The sequence below is a fragment of the Squalius cephalus genome (assembly GCF_949319135.1).
Source record: "Squalius cephalus genome assembly, chromosome: 10".
In the NCBI taxonomy this organism is placed as follows: Eukaryota; Metazoa; Chordata; class Actinopteri; order Cypriniformes; family Leuciscidae; genus Squalius; species Squalius cephalus.
The window spans coordinates 35,782,174-35,798,735 of record NC_137131.1 but is presented as its reverse complement, the minus strand read 5'-3'; the positions used below and the strand labels follow the sequence as shown (position 1 = coordinate 35,798,735).

Here is a 16,562-nt window from a genome sequence, read left to right as displayed (position 1 = left end):
CTATTGAAACTTTCCCTAAGCATGATACAGGTAGAAACAGATATGGCGTCACTATTTTGAACTGTTTAGTCCTGCATAGATTCAAAGAGATAATCCGATTTAATCCGTTATAATGCGAAATCTTTTATTTATGTTATATATATATATTTTGTAATCGTTTTGTTTATGAGCAAATAAGACTCATTTATAGATTTTCCTCGCATCAACGATACAACTTGCATTAAATGCATTCACTTTTCACAGTCATTTTAATATTTAAATTGAATTTTTAATTTGTGGTTTTCTTTTTTTAAGGTGTGCTGAAAGAAGAACATGTATGCCTTTATGAATTTGATAAAACGGAAGATAGAGTCTTTGATTTATGTGTATGCTGACTGGCGCTTCCACAAAATAGTAAGCTACTATTAGTATCCTACAACAACAAAAAACCCACTTCATTGTTTTCTAATCAGTGAGATATGATCTCTTGTAGGTGGTTTCTATATTTGGAAATGATTTTGCGCAAGAAATAATGTGTAGGAAATTCATCTCATTTGACCCAGTGGACAGTCCCGCATATGCAAAGGCGCAGAGGATTGAATTGCGCACAGTGCGCAATGAGCGAGCTGAAGAACAGTGCCTCTGTCCAGTGATCAGCGCGCGTCAAGGGTTGACGCGCCTGACGTCACTCCCTCTTAGCACGTGGGCTGTGGCATTCAGAGTTCTCATAAACAAAGGCACATTGCGCTCGGGCTCCAGTCTTCACGAGCAGTCGAAGGAGTAAGGTGCGCAAAGGCATCGGCTCTACATGCAAACGGAACTTCTATCAACAGGAACAGCTACATGGATACATCATTTGCAACTCTTCTAATAGTGACTTGAGGTATGTAACAGAGAATAGATCCACCAATAAAACTGTTCAAAATGCTTTTTGGCAAGATTGTAAAGCAATACATCTACTATAAATAAATGACCGTTTCTTAACTTTAGCCATTTTTTTTTATCATATCATTTTTAATCTTGCCAGCACAAGGTAGATTTTCATAGTTGATGTCATCTGAGTGCCTTGATTTCACAAAAATATCAAGTTACTCGCACTGTCGTGCTTAAAGCGTTAGATATATGTAGATCACTTGGAAGAAGAAAAAATGATGATAAAATATTTCTTTCACAGAAAAGCAAAAGAACGGAAAGACACGCTCTGACATCAACCCGTGCACGAGCCCTGACTTCAGAGATTGTTCCACGAGAGATATAAGTTGCAGGTGTGCGGAGGTAAACTGAAACAGGCCAGGGAAATGCATGTCAGAAAGTTTGCATACATACTTTCCGTTGGAAAGTCATGTGTTTCAAAGTCTACATCTTACGCATAAGGTTAACAGTGGGATTTTTTTTTTTTTCATAAATAAATAAAATGTATTTGAATATTATTTCCAAAAGTATTAAACTATAAAACATGTGAACAAATATCATGCACCCTGTCAGAGAAAGCCATTACAATTGAGCTCTCTAACACTGCAGCCATGCCCTGCGTCCAGGCTCAGTATGGGACATCACCTCCAGGAGCCAGCCCTGCATCTCAGAGTTACAGCTACAACGCCACGGGAGAGTACAACTGCGACTTCCTAACACCGGAGTTTGTCAAGTTTAGCATGGACCTGACTAACGCAGAGATAGCTGTCACTTCCTCGCTCCCCAGTTTCAGCACCTTTGTGGACACCTACAGTTCCAGCTACGACGTGAAGCCTCCCTGCCTCTACCAAATGTCCCACTCTGGGGATCAGCTGTCCATCAAGGTGGAGGAGATACCCGCACACAGCTACCATCAGCAGCAGCATCACCACCACCATCATCATCATCATCAGCCGCACCAGGCTGAGGAGAGCATACCCCATACCGGACCTATGTACTATAAACCATCCTCCCCAAACATCTCCCAATCGCCCAGTTTCCCCGCGCCTCCACACCACACGTGGGAAGACAGTGGGTCCCTTCACAGCTTTCATCAAAACTACCTTGCGACTTCACACATGATAGACCAGCAGAGGAAAAACGCGATGTCTCGTTTGTTCTCGTTCAAGCAGTCTCCTGCTGACACGCCGATGTCAAGCTGCCAGATGCGCTTCGATGGGTCTCTGCACGTGTCCATGGGCCCGGACACCCAGGGTGCGCATCGCGCGCTGGACAGTTTTGCTTTAGCGGGACCTCCGAGGAAACAGCACGCTGTGGGTTTACCCCATTCGCTTAACGTCGGACATCCCTTACTGGAAAGCCCGGTTGCCTCACCCCAGGCAAGAGGATCTCCATCCAGCGAGGGTTTGTGCGCTGTGTGCGGGGACAACGCCGCCTGTCAGCACTACGGGGTGCGCACATGCGAGGGGTGCAAAGGATTCTTCAAGGTACAAGTTTATCACTAATTACTACAAGTCTTTTAACCAATTAGAGACATAATTTTGCGCAAGGGTAAATGATTGTATGGATACATTTGCAGGGTCTGAACCTGGTTGAGAGATTTGAACGAGGAGAGGCATGGTTTAGAACTGGGTCTACAGTATTTGTCTCAGTTGTATTGATTTGACCCAATATGCACCTAGGGACACCTCCGTTCATCTCCGCCACCATTACTTTCGTCTAGAATTAAATTGGTTTGCGCTGAGAGTCGAATCGCGCCTAACCGAGCGTAACGGAACTCCCAGCGGTGACATTAAGACAGCACTTTATGTCACCTCCGTGATAGAATAATCTCGCTAATCCGACAAGAGGGGTCGCGGAGAGAGCGTCGGGGGACCCCAAATTATGGCTGCCCACGGATCTGTATTTACCGAATGTCTGCTTTGTCCGGCCCTTGAATGTATTACGCAGCTTTGGGTTGGAGTGCAGGGGTTTGAGTGTCCTATTCTATTGTAACTTCACACTGTGATTGCAGTTCAAGTTGTTGCCATGCGAATTGAGTAGATTTACATGCAATTAATTCGCCGAATATGTGCTGTTTCTTTCTAGCGCACGGTGCAGAAAAACGCCAAATACGTTTGTCTGGCAAACAAAAACTGTCCTGTGGATAAAAGGCGGCGAAATCGATGCCAGTACTGCCGTTTTCAAAAGTGCCTGGTCGTAGGGATGGTAAAGGAAGGTAATGTCAAGCACTTTTCCTGTCTTACACGCATGATTTCATTCAAGTTGAGCCTGTTATTATCACAGAGATGTTTCATATCGTGGTGCAGTGTTTATAACCAATATTTGTTTTTCAGTTGTGAGAACAGCCAGTTTAAAAGGTCGAAGAGGTCGCCTCCCCTCCAAACCTAAAAGTCCGCAGGACATCCCTGTCTCTATGACACCCGTCAATCTCCTGAACGCCCTAGTGAGAGCGCATATAGACTCCAACCCCTCTATGGCCCGGCTGGACTACTCCAAAGTGAGCACAATGTTAAGCTTTAATGCATGCAATTATTTCAAATTCAATTAACAATTTCAGAAGTGATAATAATGCAATGGTAAAATGTTTTTAAATGTATTTTTTTTTTACATTTATTGTATTAAATCCTAGTTTCAGACGAGTCCAGAGTATCACAGCGGAGGAGATGAATCTCTGCACATCCAGCAGTTCTACGATCTCCTCACTGCTTCAATGAGCATCATTCGCGGATGGGCCGAAAAAATCCCCGGGTTTACGGACCTCCCCAAATGCGACCAGGAACTGCTTTTCGAGTCAGCCTTCCTTGAACTTTTTGTGCTGAGGCTGGCTTACAGGTAAGCACTGTACATGATTTTTAACATAACTCGCTGTTTGTTTATGAATACTTTTCGAAAGACATTTTTTTATTTTATTTTATTTTTTTAGATCTAACCTGGCAGAGGACAAACTTGTTTTTTGCAATGGAGTGGTTTTACACAAGTTGCAGTGCGTGCGAGGCTTTGGGGAGTGGATCGACTCTATTGTTGAGTTTTCTTCTAACCTTCAGAGCATGAGCATAGATGTCTCTGCCTTCTCCTGCATAGCCGCTCTCGCCATAGTAACAGGTAAGACATGTCTGACCTTTTCCAAGTGATCCAGAGAATATACAGCATGCTTCAGACCTCTGACGGGCTGTTTTTTTATCCTCGTAGAGAGACATGGACTAAAAGAGCCCAAGAAAACAGAAGACCTTCAAAACAAGCTAATAAACTGTCTGAAGGATCAGGTGTCCTGCAGTGGTGAATTGTCGAAACTGTTGGAGAAGCTGCCGGAGGTGCGCGCGCTGTGCACGCAGGGACTGCAGCGCATCTTTTACTTGAAACTGGAGGATTTGGTTCCCACGCCTGCGATCATTGACAAACTTTTTCATGATACTCTGCCGTTCTGAACATTCGACTGAACAGCGACATGCTCATAAAACTTTGATGATTCCTCGATGTGTCGGACTTGAAGAAATAAAACTGGCGGATGGTTGCCTATTTTTAATGTTCGGATCACGGCTGCCAGGGACAGTCCTGTTCAAGATAACCGCGGAGGAAATAAATTATTCAGATATTCAAAACATTGTTGCGAGGAAAGGACTATTCTTATGCTTGTTTAAAATGTGTTCAGTTATATACTGAAAAAAATGCGGCGTGGTGGAAATGTATTTGTATTGTTACGCGTCATATTGTTTATGTTACCTGCAAAGCATTTATAACTTCAACACCTGTCATGCAAAATGTAGCCTAATGATTTAAGAGATCAAATCATTTCGACAAGGTACTTTATAACCACTAGCTAAGTCACTCTGCATTATAGTATAGAGATTGTACTGAGTGCACAAGAGGATTTTTAAAACTCTATCTGCAACATTTCAGACTTCAGAGTGCGGATACAGACATATATAGCACGTTTTTGTGTTTATGATTTTGAGTAGTGAATTATATTGTTATTAAGACATGAATCGCTTTTTTACAGTTCAGAAAGTATGCATGGAATTCGTTGAGCTATTAAATTTCTCCAGCACTTTGTATTAATTTCATATTGAAATAATGTCCATGAGGTTTACGTGCAACTGGTTTCAAATTCTTAACACCATGCTTATATATTTCAGATCATTGTTTTCTATGATGTTATGGATTTTGCACTGCATTCTATGTTAAGCTTCTCTCATCTAGTGTATTGCTGAATAAACCTAACTATTATATATTTTCTCTCGTTTTGTCAATAAGATTACTTTCGATGTAGGCTATATGTTCTATTAAAAATTTCGAATTTGCTTACGAAAGTTTTTGAGAGATTTTTTTTTTATTCTAGAGAAGTATTTCAGCCTTACACCATTTCATTAATTCCTAAAACGAAAAACACACACATTTTCGGAGGCGATATTTGTATTGGCAGCTTCGAATCGTTTTAGAATGAAATTGCCTCCTAATGTTTCAATGACAAAGGGGGAAAAAAGCATCAAATAAAATAACGTTCGTGACCTTAATAATTTACGAAGGACATCGCTTTTAAAATGTTAGTCTGTAGAATTAAATTTACGACTAATCATTTTTAAATTATTTCGAAGTCAGCTGCCAAATCTGCTGGGAATTATTTTCTTAATTAATACTCATTTGCAAGTTTCACTAATAGCCAACTGATATACCCCAAATTATCACGAAGATTTTGTAGAGCAAGCAACCCTTCAGTGCTGTAGGCTATATGAAATTACGCGGATAACGACAGGTCCGTCTCTCAGTGTAGCCTGAACTTTTTAAAAGGTCATATCTATATTGAACAGAGGAAAGAACAAAACACAATCAGGATGCAACAGCCTGTGAATCATTTCAAATGAGAGTGGAAACAGGTAGTCAGCGCGTCGACATCGTTACGATTTGTTGTACAACACCAGAATAAGACAGTTTAATGCGCAAAAATGATAAGGATATACAAAAATCCAGATTTGAAGAATCAATACTTTTACACAAAGGATGAGCAAATGGATTTTAAGCTGAAGTAAAGCAGAGATAAAGAGATATGAAGTGGACCAACTCACTGTCAGACTCTCCTTTGGTAAAGACCATAAAGTGAATTGGAGTCTCTTTTCTCTCTCTCATTATGTGGGCGATAAAGATACAGATGACATCACTCAATTAATTACAGATGTTTGCTAGTTCTGTTTGGTCTTGGCATTCAGTTTAACCATTAAATGTGTCTTGAAGAAATTTTTCATTTAATTGTGAGCCAGTGCAAATGTCCCAGGCCAGATTTCTGTTTGTTAAATGAATGATGGTCATTCCTTTAACAGTATTTGTTTCAAGATTAGATTTCTTCCCTCCAAACAAAGTATTATTTAATTATGGGATGGAAACAAATCAATTGTTTTGTCTTCTGTTTAAATTATAGATGTATTTGAAGATAGCTGAAAAACAGTTTAATCGGATTTTATAGTGAAAATGTATCTCTAGAATCAAATGTTTTGATGCTAGAATGCATTCAACATTTTAGATGACATTTTCTTCATCACTAAATGTAATTCTGAGATGTAACAGCTCCAAAAAAAGATCGTAAGAATAACCGGTTACACTTTATGGTTACACTTCATTTTAAGGTGTCGTTGTTACAGTGCAATTAGAGATTTAAGTACTGAGTAATAGGGTTAGGCTTGGATTAGGGTTTGGTTCAGGGTTAGTTGCATGTAATTATGCATAATTTATAGTTATTACTATAGTAACTACATGTAACATATGTAACAATGACACTGTAAAATAAAGTGTTACCCACTTTATTGTAAGGTGTCCGTGTTAATTATGCAATTAAGGACTGTGTAATAATAATTAACTATATGTACTTACTATAGGATTGGGGTTTGGTTTAGGGTTAGTTGCATGTAATTATGCATAATCTAGTTATTACTACAGTAATGTAACATTTGTAACAAGGACACTGTAAAAAAATAAAGTGTTACAGAATAATCCCATGTTGGTTCAAATGCAATAACAGTTCAAATGTTTGATAATGAACACATTAACATTTTTCCAAGTCTCAATCATTAAACATTCCTGCAGCTTAGGTGTTTCTCTCCAGGTGTCAGGTCTCTGTCCGGTGATATCGCCCCCCGTACCCCCACCTCTTTGAGGATGGGAATATAAAATATTGATTTATGTTTGGTAGAAAGGCCTTATAAAAATGATCACATACACGAAAGGGATTCATGAGCCCCAGATCAATAGACATCCTGTTTCTCAATGCTTTGGACCATCACTGACTGTGAAATGTTAAAATAAAGAAATCAATATTATCTGAGAAATGTCAAATTTATTATAATTATGAGGGTGAAGGACTGGCAAAAATGTTCCTATGGGAGCTGGTCTGAAAGGAGGGGTTTACAGTCCCTCCTCTGAATCCAGCCTGTGTGTGTGTGTGTGTGTAGTGTAAGAAGACTTGAGTGAAACCATGCACCAATAGCTTTGTCATGTTGATACTTTACATGTGCGTGGATGTAATTAAAAGAGAACCGCACAATCTTTCTCAATTTGCCATAAAACTTCCAGCAATCTTTCTGAGAAATTTAAGAAAGTAATATTTTAAACATATACCACAAAACACATCCAGTTTCTTCACTTATGTCCATGTTAAGCCAAACTGTGTGTAAGTTTGTGCTGAAAATACTGACATTTGTTCTCATCACCTTGATATTTTCCAGAAGAACATACGTAGCTCTAAAGTCGGCATGAAAAGGAAGTTGTGATGGTCTTTTCTTCCCAAAAATGTAGGGCGGGAACATGATTTTTTCAAACTTGATTGGATGGTTGTGGTTTGATATTGCTGTGATGTCATGTGAGTGACAGGTTGTCCCGCCCTCATGCCAGTAAACGCATCATCAGAGAAGAGATGTCACTGCAGGGGGGGGGGGGGGTTGTTTTGATTAAAGATAATGAGGCCACATGAATTTAAGAAACGGGATAAATCATTTATAATAAACACTGCAATATTACATAAAAAATAGGGGTTACACTTTATCTTTGTTACACATTACATCAACGCTTGCACAAACTAGGTTTGCGTTCTCGATCCACCAGGCACTGTTGTTGTGTGAATGAGTAGTGAATCAATTAAAACTAAGTTTAGCTGGACAATAACTTTATTCTTTATAACTTTATTCTGCTGTAAAGCCAAAACAATCTCTTTAACTTTAATTCCGATTATCAATGTAAAGCTGCTTTGAAACAATCTATATTGTTAAAAGTGCTATCTAAATGAAGATGACTTGACTTGACATGTACTTACTATAGTAATAACAGCAATTTATGCATTATTACACGATGCAACTGACCTAAACCAAACTCTAATCCTAATCCAAACCTTATATAAGTAGTTAATTAATATTACTCAGCACACTGTAACAACAAAACCTTAAAATAAAATGTAACCAAAATGGGATTTGTCCATTTTGATTTCATGGTGACTTTAAGGACACAATGTCCAAAACAGTGTTACAAAATGTGCACAATCTAATGCAAGACCACAGTGACTAGATCTCTCAGAGAATCCTCTGTGGTCTAAACATGCAGATGGCCAGTCTGGAATCAAAGCAGGACCAAGGGACATGCCATTTGCTCTGAGCCCAGACCAGCACACTGATACTATGTTCAGTTATGTGTTTCATGCAGCCTTTATTAATAATTCATCTATAATTAATAGCGTTAACATATTTTTTTCTGATTAAAAGCTACAGCAGACCACTAAAATTTGATTGACACCTCTCTGTGTTGAAAACTGAAATGTGTAAATAAAACTAGTAAAAATATTTAGAACAGAAAAAAACGGACATGTAGAAATTGATTTATAATCAAAGATGTGAACAGGCTTTCTATACACATAACTGTCAGCTGCAAGGTAAACTGTAATACTTTTAGTGCTGAAAGAAAATTATATATTATGTTTCTTTAACTATGTAATAACTAGGTAATAACCCTGAACCTGCCCCTAAACCTAACCTTAACCCATGTAGTTACCTAATATTAGCCAGCACTTTCTTGGGTAAGTACACTATAACACACGTACTGTAAAATAAAGTGCAACCCAAAACACTTTTGCTGCTATTGCGGTGGGATACGGGTAATGTCATGGACAGGTTTGGTTGGTGGTTAGGTTTAAGGGTGGGCTAAGGTGTAAGGGACGGGTCAAGGGTGTAATTATACATGTAATACATGAAATTAATTACAGCTGTAATTACATGCAGGCATTTTAAAGTACAATGTTTACAATGTTTAAGTACAATGTAAAAACATGCATGTACACAGTAAGTACATTGTATCAAATGATTCATTTAAATGTTAGTAGTTAAAGTGGGTCAAATCTCTATCAAAGCTGTGAATTACACTAACAAATCCCAAAACACACTAGCAACATCCCATACACACAATACTGCATTAGTCTACATCAGAGAGAAACCTGAAAAAAAAAATCTGCAGAGGGTTGAATTGTAATGGAATAAGTTTCATTAACCCACCCATAAAAAATGCTGGAAAACTCTTAATCACAGAATTGTAAATGAAATCAGCTATATTAAATGTCCGGAGCATTAAAAGAGGAAACGGCATATTTGCAAACACCTTAACATTGTTTCATTCTCATAGCTGAATTTTCGTGTTTTCCACAATACTGTGAGTGCCATGCCTTTACAGATAGTCATTTGCATGTGACCTTTAATTTAAATGTCTGGAAAGATTGAACGGCAGAGGGCTGCTATTATTTGAGGAAAGGGACTCCAGGCCAACATCCTCGTTCCCTCCTCCCTTTCAGAATTCTGATAGAGAAATTGACCATTTCATTGATTCAAGTAAATTAATCATTCACAATTAGAGGCATTTTATGCAGTTTGGAATTCATTTATTCACCAATCATATTTTTATGGACAAGAGAGTAGAGCATATTATTAATACAAAAAAAAAAAAAATTCAATTTATAACAATTTTTTTTCAATAATTTTCTATGAGCAAGAGGTTGAACTAACCCCTGTATGAATGATCTATAACTAAGTAGAAATAAAAGATGAATCTAATGCTGAAAGCAACTTACTGAGAAGAACAGGCTTAAAAACACTCAAGGGTCTATAACTATTATGAATTTTCAGTTACTTATGGTCTGATGGTTTTAAAACTTTCACTTCGCACTTCGCAATAAAGTTCAATTTGTAAACCTCATTAGTTGACATGAACTATCAATGACAAACAAAGCATTTATTAATGTTAATTTACTAATACATTATTAAAAATCAAGTCTGTTAACATTATTTAATGGACCAGAGCTAACATAAACTAACAATGTTGTGCTGTTTAATTAATTGAAATGAAAAATAAATTCAAATGAAATTCATAAAATGATCCCATGATGAAAGAACCCTTTAAGGTTCTATATAGAACCTTTTCTTAAGAGTGAGGTTTAGAATGTCAATGATGACAGAATTTTCATTTTTGGTGAAACTATCCATTTAAAATAAGTGAGCTTGCATGTATTGTCTCCCTGCAAATTTCTCTCCTCTTCTTGGTAGGATGGCCACACCCACTTCTTCACCCATTAATCTGCCATTTGAATGGCATTGTACATCAACACTTTACCCCACCATCCCCATCATCATGACTGAAGGATCTTCCCTCCACCTAAACTCCACCTCCTCCGTCATGATATCCATCATCTGGTTTATGTCATGGGGGTTGGTGAGTGTGCGATCACCATGGATACATTCAAATGAAATATGACAGAGTGGATGCTGTTAATTACTCTAAAAGAAATTAAATGGAGGGGAATCAAGCTTTGAAATGTGAGTGGAATTTAAGTAGTCACGTTCTGTAATAAGGTCATCTTCCGTAATAGATCAGTCTCACTGCATCATATAAACGGTTGACCCTTGAGAGGGAGAGACAGAAAGAGAGACACTAACATGAACACAGTCATCTAAACAAAGTTGATTAGACTACATTCCCATGATGCCACTGACAACCTTTTAATAGATGCTGCCACATGAATAGGACACTTGTCCTAAACACAGCAGAGGGTATTACGGCATTTAAATATAGTTTTTCAATTACTTAACATCACATGTTGTCTAACATGAGACATACTAATTTTGTACAGCCAGTTCTGAGGTGTCTGAAGGCACTTAACCACAGGAATTAATTCTGTGAACTTTGGGGCTTTTGATGTCAGTATTGATTCAGCTACAAAGCAGTAAGACCCTTATCAGAACTCACGCAGAGGATTGCTAGAAGAGCACATACTAAGAGTCTATCTGTGACTGATAGGAGCGGGACGGGGGTGGGTTTCTGCACATCCTTGCAGGGCTTATATTGACAGCTGAGCACATGAAATATGAAGTGGACATCGAAATAAGGAATAAACACAATCTAAACCAGCAAAATGAGTTTTCTGTAATGCTTTAAAATCAACGCAAAGTCAAAACAATTATAAATCAACATCTCAAAAAGCTAATTTGTTAACTAAAAAACTTACAAAATGAGTTTTTGATTAAAGAGGAAATGATCAGTGCAGAAAATGAGAGCACTTGTGAAAAAGTACACTTTAGCATATATACTTTTGTAAAGAGTACTTAAGGAAATAATTCACTATAATGTTTTCAGACACTTAATTGCATGTTATTTACAATAAATGAAAATATATTATAGTTTATTATTGCTATGTATTACAACTTAAGAGTCCCACTTAAATAGGACTTAAGTAAATCTTTATATTTCATTACTTCTATTGTCTTTGAAATAGGGTTAAATGCCGAATATACTGACAAGCATTTATAACTAAAATGTACTTTAATGTCATTTCTTTTGAACTTGTATGTCATGTATTTAGATATATTTGTAATTACAAAATTGTAACGATTAGGTGGCAATTTAGATCATTTAAAATAATATCAAATAACACACTACACTTAAAATTATAATCAAGTGATTTACATGTGCTTTAGTAGGTTAGTCAACACATCAAAATAAGTGTACATGATGAATGATTATTAAAGCATAATTTAAAATATACTTTAAAGTAAAACTGTAAATGTGACAGTAAAGTGTAAGGGTTAGTACACCCAAAAATGAAAATTCTGTCATTAATTACTCATTATCTCATGTCGTTCAACCACACAATGAAGAACACAAATGAAGATATTTTTGATAAAATCTGAGAGCCTTCTGAGTTCTGACTACAACGTTATTACCACTTTTAAGGCCCAGAAAGGTAGTAAAGACATCATTAAGATAGTACATGTAACTACAGTGGTTCAACCTTAATGTTATGAAGGAGCGAGAATACGTTTTTGTGCACAAAAAAAATCAAAAACTTCTTATCTTGCTTGTCAGTCTCTGACAATGTTCACGTTGCAAACGCAGTGCTTCCGGGGTCAGAACGGCGGCTCAGTATCGGCCGGCTCCTGCGTCAGCATCACACACATGAGTCGTGGTGCTCACATGAACAGTGTCAGAGACCGACACGGAAGAGAAGAAATTGTTGAATAAAGTCATTATTTTAGTTTTTTTGCCCACAAAAAAATATTCTCGTCGCTTCATAACATTGAGGTTGAACCACTGTAGTCACATGAACTATTTGAACAAAGTCTATACCTTTCTGGGCCTTGAAAGTGGTAATTACATCTATGGGGGGGGGGGTCAGAAAGCTCTCGGATTTCATCAAAAAAATCTTCATTTGTGTTCCGAAGATGAACAAAGATCTTACAAGTTTGGAATGACACGAGGATGAGTAATTAATAACAGATCTTTCATTTTTGGGTGGACTAACCCTTTAAGTGTGTTAATAAACATAGTTATGAATGTGTACTCTCTTTAAGTAGCCTACACTTAAAGGTGCTCTAAGCGATGTTGGGTGACGTCACTTCTTGTTGACATTCGAAGTATTGTCAAACAAAACGGAGGCTAGCTCGACCCTCCCTTCTCCTCATCTTATCCCGTCCCCTCCCCTCCCTTCCCCCTCCCTTCCGTGCTTCCTGAAACAGTCATGAACCATTTAGAAAAACCAAACTGGATTTACCCACGAGCCACCTGAATGTCGGATTGGAAGCCCTTCTGCTGGCGGAGTTCTCACCACATTTTGAACGCTTTTCCGATGTAAATTCGGGACTTCGCGTTCTTTCTCCTTTTCCCTATTCCTTGTTATTTGTTCATCGGAACGTCGTCTCTTTGGTCGTGTGTCGGCCATATCAAAATTCTCAAGAATATACAATTTTAACGTTAGTCGTTTTTAGGACATCTCTCCTCTAGCTAACTTCCCTCTTCATGCTTCTTTCTCCTCCACTCCCCACACACCCCCCTTCATGTGCACGTGCACTAACCCCCACCCCCTACCCCCAAATCATTATTGTCGGTTATTGGCTGTTTATGTTTCGTGGCCAAGGCTGGGCCAGTTTGTTTTTCTTGCCGTTGTGGAGCCTGGGCTGTCTACAGAGACCGCGTTTTTTTACAGTGTGTTCAGGGGACAGGCAGCTAGCGGATAGTGAGGAGATGTTTGCTGGATGTGACAAAAAAAAAATTGGCCTAAAAAACACGTGACATCGCTTAGAGCACCTTTAAAGGCACACTAACTTTTTTTTGTTCAAAATGTACATAATAAGCGAGTACATCATGAATCCATCTTCCAACCCAAGTTTTTGTCTTATCCTCAATCACAACGGTACGCCTATAATAAGCGTTTATATTCAGACTATTTTAGACCGGGTGGGACGAGAACCACTGCGTACCTGTGTGGCCCGTCATATACTACTACATAAAGTAAACTACTACATTTTTTCTTGTTCGAGAAGCTGTTTCACTCATAAATACGTCACAATAACAGGGAAAGAAAAGACCATTGCAACATCCGTTTCATATGCCAACTTTAAGTGCCTTTTATTTCCTTAATAGGCCTATTATATTATCTGCAGTATAACATATAACAAATATACATTTTTAAAGGTCCCGTTTTTCGTGTGTTTTTGAAGCTTTGATTGTGTTTACAGTGTGCAATAAAACATGTGTTCATGTTTCGCGTGTAAAAAAACACAGTATTTTTCACACAATTTACTTATCTGTTCCTAAGAACGGACTGATGACTTCCTTGTTCTATGAAGTCCCTCCTTCAGAAATACGTAACGAGTTCTGATTGTGCCAGCGGTTCCTGTGTTGTGATTCGACAGCAGCTTAGCGCACGTTGCCCGGAAAGGTCACGCCTCTTACCATAACGTGGAGATGCATGCGCACAGGGAAGGCCAAACAAAGGTGATTTGACTCCGGGATGAAAATAACAGCGTCTCGACAGCACGGCGACAAACACACTCTACAAACGCAACTCTTCCTCTTCTCCGTGGGAGCGCAACAAGACCACGCCCCCTTTTTTGTGTATTCCTGTGGGCGGAGGTTAGTCAAAAAACTGTTCTAGTGACGTCATTAAAGAAGGAAGTAGAGGGATGTAGTCCAAACCGGCCGTTCACTGTAGGCGACTTCTGTTAAATAAAATATCTCGCTTGGCATTGAACTTTGAGCTTTATAATTTTATTTTACAGATATTATTTATACTCTAACAACAACATTACACACTAACTAAAGTTTGAAACATGGGATCACGAAGAACGGGACCTTTAAGATGAACAAATAATAAACAAATATTTTAAGATGAAATACAAGTGGACATTCAATACAATTAAGCACTCTTTCACAAGGGACATCCTGGTGTTTTGTGCTTTCACTCATCAGTTCACCTAGGACTACGATCCAGTGTATTCAATCTCATGGGACATTTGAATCCCACCTGGAGGTGAACAATGAGATAACAAAATTCACTGTGTGAAATCAAAGTGTTTGTCAGTAAAAAAACTTTTGCTATTGCCTCTAATTCAGCCCCGAAGGCAGAGTTTGTGGCTCTACAAACCATTTAAATAAGAGCATCTAAAAGATACTTTATTATTAATGTTTAAAGATAAGATTATATATGCTAAACTATATGCTGTCTACATCCATTACAATTTGCTCTTATGTAGATTGCTATGCTATGAATGTTTTCGTTATCAATTCACCGTATTATTGGAATCATTGTCCAGCACAGATGGACCTTGTAAGAGCACAGTGGGATTCTGTTCCTGGCCATAAGAACACAGAATACCCACAGAGACTATACATCCACACCTGTCTGGCCATTAAACCATTCAATTAGCTTCCACCAGAGGGTTCTGATAATTATCTAAATTGCATCTTTAATGATGTGAGTCAATGAAGGTATCTCGTCTAGAGCAATCAAAATGCAATAGGCTATTAGGCTGAGTAAAGTAGTGTATGTAAATACTATACTGAAAAAGATTTAAGAAACAAACTATCATTAGCTAAACCAACATTGTTAAGTAACAGACATGCACATTAGGCAACAAAAATGTGCAAATAGGCAACTTTACTCCAGACCAATACACTTCATGTTTATTTATTATTAGAGTCATTTGAATTATTATTAGCCAAAAGCCTTTGCTGTTCCATGACATCAATCAGCACCACCACACACGGTTTTCCAAACTATAACAAAGTGACACCCATATTTAATAACCTTTCTAATGACAGTCCTTCTGAAGAACAAGGTATAGCTGAAGTTAAGAAATACTAGGTAAAAGGTGAGGTGGGCGGACATATATAGCCTCAATAACCTACATCTACCCTTTCACATCTTCTTTGACTGCGTTCCTTTTACAGCTGTTTTATCTCTCCCTGCCATGGATGATTTATTGATTATTTGATTTAAGGCAATTATTTGTCAGCTTTTCCAGTTAAATAATCTCTTTGCATATTTCATCTATCAAAAAATCAGATTTTTATTTAGCAGGAAGTTACGTTTCTAAAAAGATATATTCTCCATCAAAACATCTCTTGGTTTGCATCATCAAGATAACTCTTTCATTTTGTTTCATTAAAAGAAATTCAGACTAATGTTGGAAAATGAACAACTATAAAGAACAGTGATGAATGTATATACAACTATATACTGATATAATGTCAAAAGTTATAGAAATAATTGACATTTTGTTAATGTTTTTGAACTCACCAAGGCTGCATTTACTTTATAAAAATATAGTAAAAACTGTTTTTATTGTGAAATGTTATTACAATTTGAAATAAATAATTTATAATTTTTCCTCTGATGGCAAAGCTGATTTTTTTTTAGCAGCAATTACAGTCTTCAGTGACACATGATCCTTCAGAAATCATTCTAATAATATGCTGATTTGTTGCTCAAGAAACATTTATTATTATTATTAATTTTGAAAACAGTTTTTACTTTTAATATTTTTGTGGAAACCATGAAACACTACCATTCTTGGGGTAAGAATGAATAAATGTTGTTACAAAAGATTTCTATTTCAAATATAAATTTGTATTCATCAAAGAATCCTAAGACTGAAAGATCATGTGACACCGAAGACTGGAGTAATGATTTTGAAAATTCAACTTTGCCATCATACGAATTTAAAATATAATAAAATAGAAACAATTTTATTTCAAATTGTATCAATTATATATTTTGATCAAATAAATGCAGCCCTGGTGAGCACAAGATACTTCTTTATTCCACACTTTTGACCAGTAGGACTGAAAGGGTAAACTTCAAACATCAAAGCTCAAAA

General features: G+C 37.5%; 1 protein-coding gene across 4 annotated transcripts; it reads left to right on the top strand.

Annotated features, from left to right (window-relative positions):
- The first annotated feature begins 736 nt into the window (after nt 1-736).
- nr4a2b (nuclear receptor subfamily 4, group A, member 2b) lies at nt 737-5,197 on the top strand. 4 transcript variants are annotated; one of them, XM_079882647.1, is made up of 8 exons: nt 737-862; nt 1,154-1,244; nt 1,501-2,378; nt 2,980-3,109; nt 3,228-3,391; nt 3,524-3,726; nt 3,818-3,996; nt 4,084-5,197. In XM_079882647.1, the coding sequence occupies exons 3-8, from the start codon at nt 1,503-1,505 to the stop codon at nt 4,317-4,319; spliced, it is 1,788 nt and encodes a 595-aa protein (XP_079738773.1). In that variant the 5' UTR covers nt 737-862; nt 1,154-1,244; nt 1,501-1,502; the 3' UTR covers nt 4,320-5,197. The 4 variants fall into 4 exon arrangements, with proteins under 4 accessions (XP_079738773.1, XP_079738772.1, XP_079738775.1 ...); XM_079882646.1 differs by having other exon boundaries at nt 1,154-1,254; XM_079882649.1 differs by having other exon boundaries at nt 746-862; nt 1,154-1,254; nt 1,518-2,378.
- Nucleotides 5,198-16,562: the final 11,365 nt, after the last annotated feature.